The sequence below is a fragment of the Passer domesticus genome, chromosome 1, assembly GCF_036417665.1.
Source record: "Passer domesticus isolate bPasDom1 chromosome 1, bPasDom1.hap1, whole genome shotgun sequence".
NCBI classification, from domain to species: Eukaryota; Metazoa; Chordata; class Aves; order Passeriformes; family Passeridae; genus Passer; species Passer domesticus.
Window position 1 is genome coordinate 65,528,665 of NC_087474.1, and position 20,607 is coordinate 65,549,271.

At 38.3% G+C, this 20,607-nt stretch overlaps 1 protein-coding gene across 22 annotated transcripts in view; it reads left to right on the plus strand.

The window, feature by feature from the left end:
• TNS3 (tensin 3) overlaps positions 1-20,607 on the plus strand; it is a 206,930-nt gene that overhangs the window by 98,332 nt on the left and 87,991 nt on the right. For 21 of the 22 annotated variants that reach the window (XM_064421580.1, XM_064421582.1, XM_064421583.1 and 18 more), the window contains 6 exons: positions 1,550-1,633; positions 4,810-4,922; positions 6,557-6,617; positions 6,773-6,845; positions 18,935-19,064; positions 20,077-20,142. In XM_064421580.1, coding sequence (XP_064277650.1) covers positions 1,550-1,633; positions 4,810-4,922; positions 6,557-6,617; positions 6,773-6,845; positions 18,935-19,064; positions 20,077-20,142 — 527 coding nt within the window. Of the gene's footprint in view, positions 1-679; positions 705-1,549; positions 1,634-4,809; positions 4,923-6,556; positions 6,618-6,772; positions 6,846-18,934; positions 19,065-20,076; positions 20,143-20,607 lie in introns of those variants that run through there. The other variant, XM_064421587.1, reaches the window with a different exon arrangement.

Here is a 20,607-nt window from a genome sequence, read left to right on the forward strand (position 1 = left end):
CACAGTTTTTTTCCCCTGTGAGCTCATTTAGGTTGAACTAGCTGTGGAATTTAAAAGTTGAGATTTTGGTATTTTCTTGCTTTAGGGCTGATTTGGGAGAAAACCTCAAAAAGGGCCCCCCCTCAGAAAGAAAACCTACATGGCCCCTCCTCCCAAACGGTTTGGGAAGAATTTTCTCGGCAAGAAGTGGAAAAAACCTGTTTATTTAAACAGGCAAAGCACTCCCCAGCACAAAAAATGAACAATACCAGATTAAAAAACTCATTTTCCACTCTGAAGAGATGAGAAATTCAGAAAGTCTCTCCTGTGGGTGGTTGCTCTGTTATCAGTCCCTCGGACACTGGGAAAGGCTGCTGCCCAGAGCAGGCCCCAGCAGGCTACAAAGTGCAAGCTCTCGTTGTTTCCTGGGGTCCTAATCCAGAGCAGGTTCAAACAGTTCCAAAAAAAAAAAAAGAAAACCAATCCAGGGAACTTCTCTGCCTCAGGTAGATAAACTAACTAAAAAACAAGAGAGCACCCTTTTCTGTCCCATCCATGCCAGACACCACACTAGAGGAGTGAAAGCAGGCTGATAACAAACTCTGTGCTTCTTCTTCTCCCCACCTTTGCTCTCAGAGCCAGTCTTGAAGGCATAGAATATAATATCAAGCATAAACAGAACACCTGAGTGGGGATACAAGCGTCACAGCCTCACCCTAGGACAGGTGTGTTCTTGTATTTTGGAACTTCCAGATCTTTTACGTTCTGATGCAAATTAAAACTGTGAACTATATTTGTTATAAGACACATTGTTTTTATCTGGAATAGATATAAAAGAATCACCATAGAATGTTACTCGTCATACGTGATGAACAGCATTCTTACTGATTTTTTGCACTTCTTTTTTTTCTGTAGCCTCTTGTCTTCCTTCACCCAAAAAAGATCCACATAAGAGCCATTCTGGATAAAGAATAGAATAAAATGTATTTTTTTGAATATGATGCTCCTTGATTGTGTGTTTGAAGAATTTATGGTTTTCTGATGTAAAATAGTTATTTTTCAAAGACAGTCTCTTCCTTGATGGCTCAGGGTACAGGAAACAAAGGCTGAATGAATTATTGACTGCTTAAATTAACCTCTATCCTGGTACTACAGTTTTTTCTGTAAAATAAAATAAATTTGTATTTTACAGCGAGAACTCCCAGTGGCACATTCAGGAAATTATGGCATGTATCGTTCTTTGGGAGCCTGAGCTATTTGGTTCTGCCATTCTGATTTCCATGTATTCATGTTGGAAGTATGCAATTCAGTTTATTGAATAAAGAAGTAGGTGCTTTGCTCAGGAAGGAAACTGTCTTAAGATATTGAATGAGAAGTTGTCAGTGGAATAGGCATAATTGTCCACAATATTCAAATTGCTAGAGTTGCTAGTTAGGTGCTTGTTTTTTTTCTATTTTTCTTTACTTCCCTCCTTTTTTTCTTCCAAATATTTTTGCATTTTTCAAGCAGTAGCCTGGTGAATTTTTGAAATAACACTGAAGTAGAATAACATGTATCTCTTTCTTGACAGTGCTGATCAGGCTCTAGACAGATTTGCTATGAAGAAATTCTTTGATGATAAAGTTTCAGCTTTAATGCAGCCGTCCCAAAGAAGGTATTCAATTGGTTTCTAATTTATATCAATTGGAAATGTCATAATTATTTTCTGCATCCATCCCTTAATCCCTCCCCAGCTATGTGAAGGCTATTTCCACAAGATCCTCCAGTGCTTCCTAAATTCTCAGCACTTTATCTTCTATTACTATTCCTTGATTGATGAGATCTCTCCTTCAGTTCCTGCATGTGGTCCCAGACAGACAAGACCTTTTGTACCAAACTGTTCTCTAAATGGGTTCTCACTGCATTTTTTATTAACAAAGAGATGTCACAATCTTGATTGTTCCAAGATAATAATAAACTAATTTTTCTGTGGTATAATGGTGAGTATGGGAAGTGTGCTGATTAGTGTGCAAAAAAGATCTTTTTATTACTTGTTTAGAGGATCTGCAGATTATGCACTTGCCCCATGTCCATGCTAGTAAATGTTTGTCAAAGCATGCAACATTCATTGTGTTTATCTGGATGTGTTACCATTTCAGTCTGTCTGTATGACAAAGGTTGAATTAGGATTCAAAGTAATAAGCACTTTGGAAAGTGAATAGTTCTGGGGTTCACTGTGTACCTTGTTTTTATGACAGGTAATTGAAGGAATCAGTACCAAAAGAGACTGATATATATCAGGCAAATAATTGTGATATAGGTGAATCTCTTTTAGAAATACAAAATATCATCTGGATTTGATTTGGTAATTACTGGGGTTTTTTTTTCTTAATCCATGTGATTGCAGTAGGTAGTTTAGAAGTTGTTTAAAGTATAAGAATTTGCTAGTAATTAAAACAGAAAAAACAGTAGTAACAACTCATGAAAGGTGTTTGGTTCTGTTAATCTCTAAATAAAAACTTACCAGTTACTTTTTTAACTCATTAGGTGACATGCACAACTCCTTTTAACTTGAAAAATAGTAACACAACATTCTGTTAGACTTGAAATAAACTTTTCATTAGTAGAAGTTGACTGGCCTTTTTTTGTTTCACTTTTGTGCTTGCATATATGTGTATCACATTTCAATAATAAGGATTTGAGAATGCTGCCTACCAGACAAAGAAGTGTGAGCCATAGCAGCAGAAGGAAAGGGATATTGTTTATCTTCCCATCCAGAAGCCCTAGACAGCAGGCATATTTCAGTGAGAGCTAGGAGCGTCCACAACAACCTGTGAATTGTGCATCAGGACAGTTTTCCAACCATATTGACAGGAAGTTTCAGTAGCTTCTAACTTAAAGGAACTGTATGTGAGCCATAAAGCTAGATGTTAGGTATAAATGGTTGCATCTATCTTTCCTATACCCCCTTCAAGGACACTTGCTTAATTCTTCTGGGGTAACTGCTGGGGGGAGGGCCTCAGAGATACTCAGTTTGCTTCTTGACTGATAGAGTTAATATCTTTGCTTACCAGTACTGAACTTGAACTGCCTTTGCCATCTTCCAGACATATGCACATACTTAGGAGTGTAATTTCTCATGAGAACAGAGGTAGTTTTCCAAACTGTTTGTCAGAACTGTTATCCCAAATCTCACCTCTCCTATCTTTGCCTGGCCTGGCAGTGGCCACTAATCTTACTGCAGAGAAAGGAAAACCAGCTCTCCTAATATTTGTGGATAATTTTATACTCATTTGCTCCCATTCTGATCAGTTAGTGGCCTTTTAATATGCTTTTTCTCTGAAACCGTTGCTGGGTAATTAATTAGTGATATCCTTGTTAAAACCCAGTTGATGTATAAATGGGCATAATTTAAGTGGATCTCAAAATTGTAAAATATGAAAATACTCCCATTTTTCACATTTTGAAACCTTTTCTCTACTAAATCTTGTCCAGATAAAAATAGTGGCCACTAAGTCACTTAGCTTTTCCCTACTGCTAGTTGGGTACTGTAACAATGGCAAGAAAAGTAACTGTAGACCAGATCTGTTTTGAATCCATTCTCAGATAAGCAGTTGAAGATTTCTCTGAATGAGAAATGCAGATAGAGACCCTTCATATGAAAAAAATTTCTCATAAACCTTTAGAATAAACACTCTTGAACACTCTTCTCAAAAATAAGCCAATTGTCTCTAGGCTCCTTAAGTGCACTGCCTTGAGAAAGGTTTTCAAAAATTCAGTCTAAGTTTTGTAATAATTAAAAGCTGGTAAAGAGAAAATGTTCACATTGATAATATTAAACTAATTTATTAAAGTTGTGAGAGGTCACTGACAAAACATTTTAACACAATATTTTTTTTATCATGACAGGTGTGTCAATTTGTAAAATTTGTGCTTTTGATGTACCAAATCCTTTCAGAAAGACTGAAGGAGAAAACAAACAAAAAAAAAGTTGTCTTTCTTAACATTTAAAATAAATTGAGCTTTGAAAGTTTTCTGTAAAAAGAATTGTTTTAAATTACCTACAACCCCCATTCTGGGGTAGTAAAGCTGTTGTGACTTGGCAGGATATCCTTAGCTGTGGTGTTACCAGGAGTTCAGTTAATGAGATCTGTGTACAAAGGTGAAGAAAGGTGATTTTCTTCTATACATTCCTGAGAATAAAGTTAAATGAAGATCTTTTCATAGGCATGGAAAAAAAAGGGACTCAAAGCTGGTGGAATAATTAAAGACATTTGCAGTGATGTTTACTTGCATGTATTTGCTCATGAGCTTGTGACCAAACCACATATTAAATTGCAGAAATAGAATAATTTTCACATTGCTGTGGTAGTTTCCCTATTGTTTTGTGCTGAATGAGATCACTTCTCATTATGATGTTATTTGACCGCATTGCCCTTAAGATTTCTGATGAGGGCAGTTCTTGCTCTTGTTTTAATAAAGATGACTTCATTGTAAATTGGATGGCAATCATATCATGCTGCTGTGGAAGACATTTAAGACTACAGTTGTAACTGGGAATGTGTACCCAAACAATTGACTTTACTGTCTCTTCTACTTAATTTCTTTCTTAGAGTAGTAATGTAAATAACTAAAATAAAGATATCAACAATAGCAGTGTAACAGCCATGGATTTAATACAGTGGTAAATTAGTGTATTTTCATGCTGTTTTGTGAAGATTATTATTTTGGAGTTATATGCATTGCCACAATGATATTCATTACCCATAATCTGGAAATACCATTGCGTAAATAATGTATTTCCCTAGTATTAGTGGTTTTATATAATTCAGATAAACTTTTTGTTTTCAGATACGTGCAGTTCTTAAGTGGCCTTCTATCTGGATCTATGAAAATGAATGCAACCCCTCTTTTCCTGCACTATGTTATCCTTCATGGCATCCCCAACTTAGATGCTGGGGGAGGTAAATTACCTAATTTTTCCTATTCAGGTGTAGGATCAAAGTCTTGTTTCATTTTGGAACTTTCTAGAAAGCCTGCATGAATCTCAAATTAGAATTAATATCTTCTTGATATCCATCCAAATATTCCCAATAAATATTTATAAATAAATATTCCCATAAGAGAACCATTCTAAGAGTAAAAATTGGAGAAGGTGAAATCAATTTCTTGTTCTTTGTTAAATGAATAGTTGATGCTATTCGTGTCTGCCTATCTCTGAACAGTTGTGGTCGCTGTTACTGCAAAGGATCTGGGAACCTGGTCAGGTTTCACAGTAATTTCCTTGCTATTTTTGGAAATTATTATAAATATAATATCTTTTCTGTTTTGAGTTTGGATTTTGTGTGGATCAGCTGTTTGGATAGAATGTACTTACAGAATTACACAGAATTATGTAGTTTGGAAAAGGACCTCCAAGATCATCAAGTCCAACCTTTGACCCATCATCACTTTGTCAACTAGATCATGGCACTAAGTGCCATGTCCAGTTGTTTCTTGAACACCTGCAGAGATGGTGATTCCACCACCTCCCTGGGCATTCTGTTACAGAGTTTAACCCTTTCAGTGAGAAAATTCTTCCTGCTGTCCAAAAGGAACTTTCTCTGTGCAGCTTGAGGCTATGTCCTCTTATCGTATCATTAGTTGACCAGGAGAAAAGGCTGACTCCCACCTTGCTACAATCTCCCTTCAGGCAGTTATATGGAGTGATAAGGTCTCCCTGAGCCTCTTTTTCTCCAGGTTAAACAACCCAGCTCCCTCAGCCTCTCCTCATAGGACATGTATGGAGATTCTTCACCAACTCCCTTGACCTTTTCTGGACACACTACTGCATTTCAGTGTCTTTTTTCAAGTGAGTGGACCAGAACTCAACGCAGTAGTTGAAGTGTGGCCTCACCACTGCTACTAATGTGGCTTGCTATCCTATGTGGATGTAAAATTGAAATGATAGAGTGAGATAATGTGCTGGGGCAGTGAAGGAATACAACTTTAATGGTTGCACTTGATGAACTTAGAGGTCTTAATGATTATGTTTTGTTTCTGCATTTTTATTATCCAAAGGTAAAATAGCACTGGTCTTTTGCAATATAATCAGCATGAATTTGCAATGATTATATTGTCATTGTTGTTTAGTCTGATTTTATTTCTAAAATAACTGCTCTAATGAAGTTAAGGTATTGTTTGTTCTAGGTAGAATTTTTTTTTAATTAATTTTGAAATCTGAAGATCAGATAATTTATTTGGAAAATGTTTTTATTTTATATTGGGGGTTTGCTTTCTTTTGGCCATTATCATTCTTCCTTTATTAATTTTGTTTTCTTGCAGAATTTATTTCCTTCCTTACTAGAATCCTTTAAAGTCCCTCCCTATTGAATTCAAAACTAGTCTGCAAGAAAAGAAAAGAAAATTAAAATAAAACAAAAGAAAATAAAATAAAATACCTTTTAGCCAGTTTTGCTTTGAAAGGTATTTTGACAGTCCAGCATTGCCGCTTATGTGCCATTTTGCTCAGTCTGGATGTGCATGAAACTTCCTAGTTGTAATTGTTTTCCTATATCTGAATGTTACAAAACACCCTTTTTTGTTGGATTCTTTTCAGCTTGTTGGCCTTTTCTGAAGTTATACCAGGCTATGCAACCGGTTTATACATCTGGAATATAGTAAGTTATAAGGATTTTCCACTGTGTTTGAATTTAGGTTTTAATTTCCATGATTGCAGAATTACATAACCTTTTTAAGTTTTGTTCGTGGTTTTCTTGTTTGTTTTGTGGTTTTGTGTCTTTAAACCATGTATTTTTTTTCTTCTGTCAAATAGCATAGGGTCAGAAAATCAAAGTCGAATCTGCATTGCTATAGACCCTGCCCAGCTTTTGAAAGGAGATATTATGGTGAGTTAATTGTATGAAATGAAAATCTATTGACATGACATTTAGTTTTCAGTTTCTGACCTGTCTTGTGCTGTAAAAAAATTATTTGAAATGCCTGGAGATACTACAGAATAATTTAGGTTAATTTAGTCATCATCTTTGGCTTTCATGAGAATAAAAAGTCTTGTAAAACTCAAACAAGAGGTTTTTTAGGAGCAAATTGTTTTCAAACAATTGCTCGCAGCATTCTCATTTTATAGCATCACCAAGTCCAGTAAGGCCTGTATTGCTCTTTACTTTATAAAGGTTACTGTGGGGAGTACTTGTAATTTGACATTAAAATATCTTGCCCTCTAATTTGGCAGGCAGTGTGCACAACTGTAAAACTATCTGCTATAAAGAAAATATCTAAGTAATTCTAAATTGTTCTGGCACTCAAAAAAGTGCAATACCAAATAAGGGATAATGTCCGAGGTCTGGCCAGCATAGGGTTAAATCTTGCAGTAGCCAGACAGAGCATGGTTTGGACCCAAAGGTTATTTTGTATGACCTCATGTTATTTTTCAGGGACAGAGGGAGGGCTTCCTTCCTGTCAGGTAGCATGATGGAGGGAGTGCTCGGGTATTGCTGGGGTTTCTGGGAGGTGGGGGGGAGGAAGAATGGGAGAGGTCTGTGAGCAATCATGTGTGAATTGTCTAGGTTTTGTTTACTTGTACTCTCTGTCATTTATATTCTTGCTGTTACTGTTTGGCATCCAATTCTCCTCTCCAGCCTGCTGTGGGGGAGAGGGGGAGGGGTAGTGCTTGAGCAGTGTGTGTGATTTGGAATGTTTCAGTGGGAACACTAAATTGGTGAACACCATTTTTGAACCACAATAGTCTTATTTGGCACCAATGTGAGGCATGAAGGGCTAGGATAGCAATAGGTCTGCCCAGAGTGGGTTTGAAACAATTTCATCTAAGCATTTTGTTGCATTAGGTCCAGAGCCAGTGGTCACAATGTTGCTTAATTTGTCCATGTAGTGTGGTACTTAACTATATATATTTCCATACCTCATGATATTTTTAGATCAGGGAGAGGGATCAGGATTATTTTGTTGGTGTACTATGTGATACAAGCTTATGATATGGTAACATCAAGGACAATGAGGGTCATTTGGATGTCTATGGAGGCTGCTCTACTGCCCTTACCTCCAGCACTACCTTTGGGATAATCATACGCAGTTTGTGGGGGGAACAGGGGAGAATGATTTTCCTCAGCTTTTCACCTCATTTTTCTCCTTCAGACCTCTTACAACAGTTTTTGAAAATGTTAAATTCCCCTTGAATATTTAGGAAAGCTTGTTTTTGTAGCTAGGTCTGCCAGCTCTCCTCAGTCTGGTCCACAACATGTTAGAGTTACAGGAAATTTTTAGGAGGGTCTTTCAGAGATCTGCCCTGAGGGTGGGTATTCATGAGTGGCATGCAAGACAGGAGAAAATGGACCAGCTTCTGAAGGACTGTTCTGCTCCAGTGATTTGTAAGTTCATCCCTGAACAACTACAAGACTCTGTTGAAGTTATAAAATATGCAAAAGAAGAAATACTCTGGCAGTTCCAGAGAGAAATGAAGTTATACAATGTGCTGGGCTCTGGCTGCTGTTTATTGGACATTGCTCATTACCAGACAGCACGATCAGGGGGAAGGGAGGAAAGCAGATCAACAGGCACTGTGGCCACCCCAAACTGCAGTTAAACCAGGGGAACAACATGTGCTGGTAGCAGTTGCTCCTATACAGAAGAGGAAATCCAAGACTAAATCAATTGGCATAATGAGGGATGAAGAGGCAGTAGGGCACTCCACAAGAGGAAGAAGCAGGGCTAGAGATCTCTGTCCCTGGGTGAGCTATGAGGTATAAGTAAAGATTTCAGCCACCAGCTGGGTAGCCACTGGTGATGTGGCTGGTCCAATACTGATATATTGTGGCCCACAGTATGAAACCAGATGGTAGTGAAGCCAAGAAATTGGGATCTGTGTCCTGGAGTGTGTACATTGGGATTGGGAAGAGGACAGTATCTCAGCCTCAGGAGGTGACTCCTGTCAAGTATAAGGAGTGTCTTGTATCTTAACAAGAGTGATCTGTTAGTACAGTGAGACAAGTGGAACACGATGAAGAAAGGTATCCAGTTCTTGAGAGAATTAGCTGTGCTGGAGGTACTTTATAAGTAATAATGAGCAATTCCCTATAAATCCAGATGAAGTCTGGTGACACAAACACCACACGTGGTGGAAGTTGCTAGGAAGTGCACCATTGCTGTATATGAACTCCTTGACAGTGATGTCATGGAAAGAAGGTGAACAAAGAGTGGATAATTTGGTTGCCAAACTCCAGCTATATGAAGAAAGTATCTCTTCCTCCCTATGGGCCTGCATCTTGTCCATGGAAAGACTGCCCCATGACCTCTTGCAATTTTTAGACGACTACCAGCAATTTAAAGAAGTGTCCCATGTCTTGTCAGTACAGACCAGTCTCTGCTATTAGCAACAAGTGTTGTCCTGCTCAAGAGAGAGGATACACACCACAAAGTAATCTGTGGTTTTACCTGCATAACCATGGAGAGGGTATATGGAGGTGGGATGGAAAACCCCCCTCTGTCTTAGCAGCACTGGAGTGTGAATTGAGAGGAAGCACAACTACTGCAGAAATTTCTTCAAGGATAAATCTTGCTCCAGTTTCCAGTAAGTAAGACCTCAGAGACAATAGGAGGGCTGATGCTACTTCCAATGCTCTTGAAGGGATCTCCATACTTACAGGAAATAAGTAACAAGTACTGTTACAGGAGGGGCCCTACCTTCAGCCAGGTGCAGGAAAGGATTTATTAGTCTGATTTATTTGACTTCGTGGATCCAGTGGCCTGGAACATTGGACCCACAAGAGTGTAAGGTTTTAAGCATACAATGTATCCTGATGCTGTTGAGATATGTAGGGCCAGAATCTTTTGCTCTTTGTGGTGTGACAGCTGACTATAATGGAAGATATATTGAGCGTGACTGGGAATGAAAGGCAAAAACAGCCAGCTGTGACTGGTCCAGAGACCCTGTGCATCACTGACATAGATTTCTTAGGAGAGGGTGTTTTGAGGACCCAAAAGGGCATCATTGGGTTTTTGGTGTCTCCACAGCTGCTGTGGAGACAGAGGAAACTGGACAGCTGAACACCTTGCCTGGTCTCTCAGAGGACGCTCCTGCTGTGAGACTTCTGAGAGTTGAAAAACAATAGGTATCGGTCGCTACCACGACAAGGTACCCTTGACAGTAGCGCAACAAACACTGACACCATGATTTGTCGCAGCATGGCGTCCCCGGACGGGTAATAATTAGCATTGACTCCATGATTCCAAAAGGCTGATAAATCACTTTATTATACTATACTTATTAAGAAAAGACAGTCTGATACAAGTGGACCCTATTGGTCCTTGAATCAAAACACCTCACCATTGGCCAATTAAGAAATCACCTTTTGGTAAGCAAATCTCCATAACACATTCCACAGGTTCACAACAACAGGTGCAGCAAGTGAAGATAAGAATTGTTTATCATTCTTTTCTCTGATCATCCCACAGCCTTCCCCAGGAAAATGCCTGGGAAAGTTGTGCCTGTCACTCTCTGTGACCAGAAAGCGGCTGCCACAGTGATTCCCCATGCATGAAATGATTCGTCCTCCAGAAAGCCAGGGAGTGGTCAGCAAGACTTGCTCACCCTTTATTAGTCCTGTATGGCCAGTGTATAAGTCCGTTGGAGAGTGGAGACCGCTTCTGATTGCAGATGTGCTGGTCATGCTGGAATTTCACTATGAACTGGAGTCCAAGGCAGCAAAATGGTGTCACTTTTCACATTGGTAATGCATTTTTCTCCATTCCTTTAGCAGAAAAGTGCAGGCAACAGTTTGATGTTACACGGAGGGTTGTCTTTACACCTGAAATAGACTGATCCGGGACTTGAAATAGCCCCACTATTTGCCATGTACTGATCCAGACTGAACTGAAAAAGGGCAAGGCTCCAGAATACTTGCAACACATTGATAACATCATTCTGTGGGGTTACACAGCAGAGAAAGTTTTTGAGAAAGGCAAGAAGGTAATCTAGGTCCTCCTGAAGGCCAGCTGTGCCATAATGCAGAGTAAGGTCAATGGACCTGCCCAGGAAATTCAAATTTTAGGAGTAAAATGGCAAGATGAGTGTTGTCAAGTTCCAATGGATATAGGCAAATAAAAACAGCAGCTATGTCCCCACCAACCAGCAAGAAGGAAACACAGGCTTTCCTAGCTGATATAGCTTTTTGGAGGATGTATTTTTCAGATTTCAGTTAGATTGTAAGACTTCTCTATCAAGTGAAGAACAATGATTTTAAGAAGAATGATTTTAAGCGTGGTCCTGAACAACAACAAGCTTTTGAACAAATCAAACAAAGAATGCTCATGCAGTAGCCCTTGGACCAGTCAGGACAGGATAAAATGTGAAAAGTGTGCTCTATACCACAGCTGGGGAGAATGGTCTTTCCTGAAGTGTCTGGCAAAAGGTATCTGGGGAGACCTGAGGACAAGCCCTAGGGTTTCAGAGTCAGGAATCCAAGGCCTGCTATACCCCTACTGAAAAAGAGATCCTAGCAGCTTATGAAGGGGTTTGAGCTGTTTCAGAAGTAACTGACATCATAGCACAGCTCCTCCTGGCACCTCAACTGCCAGTGCTGGGTTAGATGTTAAAAGGATATTTCACACATGCCACTGACGCTTCATGGAGTGTGTCATGCTGATGAAATGGTTAGCTTGAATAGGAAACCCGAATTGCCCAGAGATCTTGGAAGTCAGCACAAACTGGCCTGAAGGAAAAAAATTTTGTAGTAACATCAGAGAAGCAGGAAGAGAAGGTGACGTGCTGAGGAGGCCTCACTCCATTATCAGCACCAGAAAATGAAAGCAATATGCTCTCTTTACCAGTTCCTGCTTATTGTCCATGGAAAGACAATATTGCAGCGATACATTGAAAACAGAAAGCTGCTGTATGGAGTCCTATGTGGCAAGTTGCAGAAGCTATTGAGGGGACAAGGTGGATCAAGTCAGGTCACAGAGCTGAAGGGCATCCAGTTGGCTTTAGGTATCACTGAATGAGAGAAATGGCCAGCACTCTACCTGTACACTGACTCGTAGATGGTGGCAAGTATTCTCTGGGGGTGTCTGTACCGGTGGAAAAAGATTAATTGGTAGCACAGAGGTAAACCTATCTGGGCTGTTGAATTATATAAAGACATTGCTACCTGGATAGAGAAGTTGGCTGCAAAAGTACCTCATGTAGATGCTGAAGAGTCAGGCTGCCAAAGAACCTTGCAACAACAGGGGGATCAAGCTGCCGAGATTAAAGTGTCTCAGGTGGATCTGGACTGGGAACATAAGGGTGAATTATTTCTGGCTTGGTGGGCCCATGACACCTCAGATTATGAGGGAAAAGATGCAACATACAGATGGGCTTGTGGTTGAGGGGTGGATTTAACCACGGGCTCTATATCTCAGATTATCCATAACTGTGAAATGTGCTTCAATCAAGCAGGACAAGCAGGTAAAGACCCTGTGGTATGGGGGACAATGGTCAAAATATAAATATGAGGAGGTCTGGCAGATTAATTGCATCACACTCAGGCACACCCACCAAGGCAAGCACTACCTTCTTACAATGGTGGAAGCAACCACTGGAAATGTACCCCGTACCTCACGCCACTGCCAGCAGCACCATCTTGGGCTTTGAAAAGCAAGTCCTGTGGAGACATGCCACCCAAGAAAGAAGTGAGTCGGACAAGGGAACTGATTTCAAAAATTGCTTCATAGACACCTGGACCAGACAGTGTGGTATGGAGTGGATATAGCATATTCTTTATCATGCACCAGCCTCTGGGAAAACTGAACAGTACAATGGGCTGTTAAAACCGTATTGAAAACAATGGATGGTGGGACATTCAAACATTGGGATGTAGTGGAGGCCACTGAGAACATGAGAACTCTACCAATTGAGGTGGTCCTGCCCAAACAAAAGCTCCACATCCTGCATAAGGGAATAAAGACCCTTTATGAGGAAGCATGAGGAATCTGTTAGGCAAGACAGTTTGAATTAGTTCTGCTTCAAGCAAAGGCAAACACATCCATGGGGTTGTTTCTACTCAGGGACCTGGGTGCACTTGGTGTGTAATGCAGAGGTACAGGGGAAATGTGGTGGCATTTCAAGGGGACTTGATTTTTGGGTGAGAACCATAATATTAAATTGTATAATGCTGGTTGCTGAATGACACTGCCAGTATATGCCATCACCACCATGAACAGTGAGAATGGACTGCTCCAGATACACCAGACACGAGCTCCTGATGCAGCTTACAACCACTCAACAGCACACCAGCCCTTCTGCCTTAGAAGATACCTAGAAAAGATGGAAGTGATAGTCATAAACTGAATGAATGCAACAGACAACTTGGAGGGATTAGGCCAGTGGCTATGGAAATGATACCTGTGCTTGTGTGTGTCTATAGATGGAAGTTGCGGGTTTTGGGCACGATGTAGACGGCATAGAATAAGGGGTGGATAATATCCTGATCCACACAGGTTTAATTTTTGCAATAGCCAACACTCTGTTGTTAGTATTGTTGCTGTTACTGTTCATTGTCTTATTTCACTGCTGTTTTCAGTAAATTGCTTTTATCTCAGTCTGTCATCTTTAGATTTTGTGCCTCCAATTCTCTTCAGCCTGCTGTTGGGGAGAAGGTGTGGTCTAATGGTGTGTGGTTTAAAGTGTTTCAGTGGGAGCATCGAATTGGGGAATACCATTCCTAAACCATAACAGTACTGCCATCTTTTTACAAAGGTTTTGTACCTTCTTAGTGATTTCTCATGGGCAGCTCCTCTCAGCACTGCCTCCTTCTTCTCAGCACAGCCAACAAACTCCATCTAACTTTTTGACCAGTTAATCTTTTACAACACCTATCCTAAATGGATCCAGCTGTGGCCTGTTAAGGGAAGGCCTGTTCCTAATTCTTGATAATTAGCACAGCTGTAACTCCTTAGGGGTGAGATTACCTTCATCACTATCTCTATTTTCCTACATTCCATCCATCTACAATTCTCCCTTTTCTTTTAATTACAAAGTTGCAGTTTCTGTAGATATATTCAAGTAAATTGACATTATAACATATGTGCATATATTACTTAGGACTAACAGTAATATGAATGTTCAGGCAACATATCACAGTAAGAACATATGTTTCTAAGTTTTGATTTAGTTTTGTTTTTTACAATCTAGAACATCAACTTAAGGCTCACAACCAAAAACCCTTGTACTGAGACTTCTAGATCACAGTGAAAGTATATGTATCTAAATTCTAATTCAGTTTTGCTTTTCCACAGTATAGACTTGATTAATTCTCTAAATTCCCACAGTACTTATCATCAAAATGTTTAGATCCATGCCTAATTGTGAAGATTAACTCACAATAATGAGTTAAAATAATGTTGTGTTTACCATCTTTTGCAGGGCTTTTTGCAGAAGATAATAAACCTAGTACAATCATTTTTTGTGTAATTTCTATTTAACTTTGGAATACGTTTGTGCTGACTTTAATTCATTACCCAAACTTACATTACATATCATCAGAAACCCTTTCACTTTTACTTTGAAATATTTACCTAAACCTACATTACATATCATTAATCAAACTTACATTACATATAATCAGAAACCTTTGTAATTATATCTCTAGAATATTGACAATATCCACAGCTGTACAACTTTATAAGGCAACTCACAAGAATAAGTTAAAGGCTATATATTACGATAATCAACAGCCACATAACTTCATCTACAGCCATAGAACCTTGAACAACACTGATCCAGCATCTGCCAAGTGTGCTTATGGAATATAAACTTATGCTTATGGAAGATAAACTTTTACACTTATGCCTAATCAAAGATTCATACTTGTAATTCACAAACAAAATGCACATGTTTCATCAGCAAACAAATACACCACACTAAATAATAGAGCTACTGTTTCCCCAGCCCCCACTGCTGCTTTAATAATTCTCTTCTTCCTACTACAGTTTTTGTTGTATTAGTTGATCACTGAAAGCCTCTCTTGTCTTGCTCTGTTTTCCATTCTTTTAAAGTCTTATGAAGTGATTTCCAGGTGGCAGCCAAATCTGCAGTTGCCTTGCCCCCTTTTTGACACTGTATCTCACAGTCTTAACTTCTTTCCATGTATATAAAACAATCTGTTCTGCACTCCATGTGTTATTTCTCATTGTGTCCCCAGTGGCTCACCTGTACCTCAGGTGTCAAAATTTGTCAGGTCCAGAACAAGCAGCTTCCCCTGCTGCTCTCATTGCTACACTGGGCTCCATCTCTGGCTGCACCTCACCCTGCAGCCAGCCCACTCCCAATCACGTCAGATTACTGTGGAGGTGGCCACTATGCAATTTTAGAGGGCTCCTCTTACATATTTTCTATGCAGCTCTGACTCTACCTCTCACAGCTACATGTTGCTTTTGTTCCAGTGCTCATGTAGCAGTGACTTGGCAAACCTCCCTCTGTACTCTTTGGCGGCCATGCTATTGCTGAGGCACCAGCTGCTGCTGTGGCCATACCATTTGCCACTTCTGTCACACAGCTTGTGTCCTGCTGCACACGCTGCCACTCAGGGAGAACCCAGCACCATCCTGGGTCCTTGATCACGTCAGCATCACCAATTGTTGTCATCTTATTGCAAAGGTTTCATACCTTCTTGGTGATTTCTCATGGGCAGCTCCTCACAGCACTGACGACTTCTTCTTCTCCTCTGCACAACCAACAAACCTACGCTTTTACAATACCCCTCCTCATTGGATCCAGCTGTGGCCTGTTAAGGGAAGGCCGATTCCTAATTCTTGATAATTAGCACAGCTGTAACTCCTTAGAGATGAGATTACCTTCATTACTATCTCTATTTTCTTACATTCTACCCATCCACATAACAGTGTCCTAGGTATCCGATTATTATTTTTTTTTTTCCCTCCGCATTCAGTTTTCTATATTGTCATTTTGTTCTTTCACTGAAAAAGGGAGAAACAATTTTTAAATATACTATTATAAATTGGCATACTCTGAAAGTTTGAGACAGTTTCAAATTAATGACATTTTGTTAGTTTTTGCAGGACTTTTGGTGCTTAAGGAAATGGAATATATCACAACAGAAATCAGTCTGAGATAAATTCAGTATCTCTCAAATGAAATTTTAGAATGGAAAAAGAGCATGTAGCTTTTCAGTAATGCATCACTTTAAAAGAGATAATCTTCCTTTATCTTGTGCTATTATTTTAGATAATTCTGAGCAAACCAGTGTCTTTTTCAGCATTTCAATACCTCAATTTAGATTTTTTTTTATTATGACTGAGCAAAATCTTCAGTGGTATTAGACAAAAGTAATGATCTGTAAGATGCTCCACCTCCAGTTCCGTGCATTTAAAATGCATGTTTGTTTGTTTGTTTGTTTGTTTTTTAAAAAGTAAATATCATTTATTGTCTTAGATTTAGGGAATTTGTTTGTATCATGTGAATAGCATGTGGTCATACAGAACAGATGAAGCTGTTGAAATGCTGCACTGATATCTGCAAATTCGTATAGGAATTTTCCAGCACATTACAGTGGCTTGCATTAATTCTTGATTATGGCATCAAGAGTTAGTGAAGGCAGAATTGAAAGTTATGCTTAGACTTCATTGAAAGTTTATTATGCATATTGAGCACTAAACTATGTTTTTAGTCTCTGGATATAGAGGTGAAATATTACTGAATGTAAGAGAGAACAGATTTTCATTAAAATGACAATTCTCTGTAAGTAAGTTCTTTGGGGCAAAAATTAAGTTAATTTTAACTTAAATTAATTAAAATTTTAAATTATTTAATTTTAAGCTAATCTAGGTTAAATCCAAGGCTGGTACTTTGAATTAGAAAGTAGAAAGAAGAATGAATTCCTTCTTTTATTCAGCATTTTTATAAATGAGATTATGTAAAAGACAGTACATTTTGAGTAAATCCAACAACTGTGCAAAGCCAAAATGTTAAATTATGGATGAATGTATATAAACTTAAAGATGCTCTTTTCAAGTATTTTTGCTCACATAATGCAATTACATGGAATTTTCACAGTTACTTTCATATCAATTCTACATTTTGGATCAGGTTAATGTGGGAAATAGATTTGTAGAGACCCATGAGGGGTATTTTTAGATTATTAGCTTTAAAGCATCTACATCATAGTGTGGCAAAAAGCTGACAGGCCAAGAAACACTTAGTGTATTGTAATTAAGTAATAGTAGGCTTCTGATTGTGATGGCATGAATCATAACATCTGTATTGTCTCAACCTTCTCAGCAGACTGAAAATGGAATAAAAGTTTTTAAAACGCCTCTCAGTTGCCCCATCTCTAGATTAAAAAAAAAAAAATCCAACAGGCTAGTTCTAATATCTCTCATTAGGGCTCTCTTAATTCTGTTTCTGTCCATTTTTGACTTCTAGGCAAACTTGCCTTTTTCATCCTTTATGATGGTGTTTTTTCTTTACAGAGTTGCTTGGCATGCTGGAGATTGAGCAATTGTTTATTGACTCAAACAGTCAAGCTGTTACTCATACCTTACCTTTTGGTAATTAAAGTAGTCAGGTCATGCTGATAGTTGTGTTGGACTAAAAGGAAGTAGATCCCTTTAACGGGAGTGTGTACATAATTTACACAATTAGTGCATGTAAAGCACTGTCTAAAAAAAGAAGCAAATACTATTTTGCCTGGTATTGCCAATACACTGTTGGTGATTCTCTTAAAAAACCAACCAATCTCCTCGCTTTCAGATGAAATAGAGATTACATGCATAGAGAATCACCCAGCCCTTATAATGATTTAGGAATATGTGTGACAAGAAAACATTTCTGGTATATGGGCTGAAATATTTCAGATGTTGTCCTGTGTGCCAGGTATATGGTGAGTGCTGATTAACTTCTGGAATTTAGGATATCATGAGGTTACTATAATGAAGGCTAGAAGGTAACATCTTATGTTAGATTTTTCAAATTCGGTAGTGAGAAGAATTTCATAACTGTGTTTTAACCCCAACTTTCAGAAGCATCCTTCATAAGCTCTTACATCTTTGTTGCATTATTTCATTTGAATAACTCTATGCTATTCAATTGTTTGGCATTTTCTATCTAGGATGCTTTTCTTATTCTGACTTTAATAAAAATGATATTTGTTTTCTTTTTAATGCATTTCAGTAATATCTGCTTTATCATAAAATCCTGATATAATCAGGATAGTATAACAAAATTTTCAGTCCTGTGACTAAGGTTGCCTATTATTCCTTATATTCCTATAAGAATGGTGAGTGCCTTTGTATGACAGTAGAGTCAGAGAATTAATAGGTAAAATATCCATAGGTTTTGTCTAAGGGAAGCTGGTGTTAGAGAATGGGTATGGTGTTTACTTTTAGCTACTGAAAGTCATACTAGATGTTTTGGTAGAGTTCTTGTTCTAGCCAAGATGTGAAAACTTCAAATTTCAATCAACTTCCTGCAGTAATTTAAAATAAGATCCTATAATTGGAGAAGGTTTTTTACAAGTCCTAAAATAGATATAATCAGCTTGCAGGCTTGCTTTGAAAAAGTCCTCATATTCTTCAATTATTTTGAAAAGGGTGTGCTGAAATTCATTAATTTGGTAGGGAAGAAGTCTGTATACAGGTCAGAATTTCAGTATTGTACTGCCAGATATTGTGATTCTGGCTCATAACCTACTGCTGGGTGACTGATAATGATGAAAATAGTGATGACTTTTTTACAATAATTTTATTTTTTACATATTAAAAAAATTATTTTTTACATATCTAGAAGTATCCTGCCTTGGGCCTGTGTAATCTTAAAGGATTGAATAATACATACCCTGCTTGTTCAAACATCAGAGGTGTCTACAATAAATTGTGTTGTGGCTGCTTTAATTAGCAAGTAATATATACACATTTGTTCAGAATTGTAAGAAAATACTGTTTGACGTAAAACGTTGCTCTGTCTTTCTAGATAAAGTGTTATCACAAAAAATACAGGTCAGCTACTCGTGATGTGATTTTTCGCCTTCAGTTTCACACCGGAGCTATACGAGGACATGGCTTGGTGTTTGGTAAAGAAGATTTGGATAATGCCAACAAAGGTACTTGTCTTCTGTGGTTGGTTGGATGTGTATATGTGCAGGTGTGCAAGCATATGCATGTGATGACCTTCTTCAGCACCCGTTTTCAAAATCTGTTTCAGAATCCGTTCAAAATCTTCAGAATCTGTTTTCAAAAGGATTCTTCCCCACCCCCCCACCCCCCCTTCTTATTTTTGGGGAAAGGGAGACTGCTTTGAGTTAGTTAAATTGTAGTGTGTAATACCAGTAAAACCCTAATGACAGGAAAAGCTCTTCAAGCAAGTTAACTTGTCAGAATAATTCAGATACTCCTACACAGTCCTTATCACCTTCTCCCTCATTTAAATGGTGACTTTCTTTGTCACCGTTGAAGGAAGTAAGATGAGCTAAATAATTATCTATTCTGGCTGATGAAAACAGTCATAAAGTCTGATAATGCATTTGTGACATAGTCTGAGTCTTTTAATATGCTTCAGAATATCAAAGAATGGACACAAAGTTTTCAGACACACTTGAAAATGTGTCACACTAGTCCTCATATTTTCCAAATCATATTGTTAGTTTTATTGTGTTTATATGCAGGATTGGAAGTTCCTCAGTCTATGTTACTAGCAAACTAAAATCAAGCATATTTTTCTGCAGCATGCAGCATAAGGATACCAAGAGTTTTGTGGTCGAGTATTGTGGTTTAGTCAGTATGCGGAACAATTTTAATTTTCCTGCGTGTGTTTTCTTTATAAGTCATGTCTGTCTACTGTCTAGAGAGGGGGTTAGGAACTGCACATCTCTTCTGCTTTTGACTGTTCTAGAAAGCAAGCAAAATTCCTGCTGGCATTTATGTCGTCTTTTCTGGAGAATGTGTGGCTCTGGCACAAAGTATACGGCTTTTAAAAGCAGATCACTAAGCTGCAAGTGGGAAGGGAAGAGTGATGAGGGTACATGTATAGACAGCTGTAGAGAATCCTGATTTCTGAGTGCTCTGAAACTGCTCTCCTGGGAAACATCTTGCTGAATTCCTGTCCTTTTTTCTTAGATGACCGTTTCCCTGACTACAGCAAGGTGGAATTAGTGTTTTCAGGAACTCCAGAGAAAATTCAAGGTGAGCATAGAGAACCAGAAATATGCTTAATTTGAAATAAATCATATTGAAATACACATTTTTTAAAAAATAAAATATTTTTCCTCTTTTCTTCCACTTATCTTCTAAAAATATAAAATTTTACTTTTTCATTAAATTATATTAGTTACTGGTTTAAATTTGGAAAAGTTAATAAAGACTCTGCATTTATATCAGCATAGAAGTCATCAGATTTTGTCTTAAAGCTCTACCAGAACACTTGCTACAACTAGTAGAAAACATTAATGTATCTGTTTAAACATAGATAGTAGGTGGTTTGGCTCAGCATAAGTGACAGCAGTGGCCTATCCCGTAACCTTTTTAGGATGTTGTCATAATTGATTATGTTTGTAGTATTAAAGTTTGGACTGTCTTCTGTTTAGCATAAAAAGAGATACAGCTGTATTCTTCTTGGAAATGCTTCTGCTTCAAAGTTGGCTTTTAAGA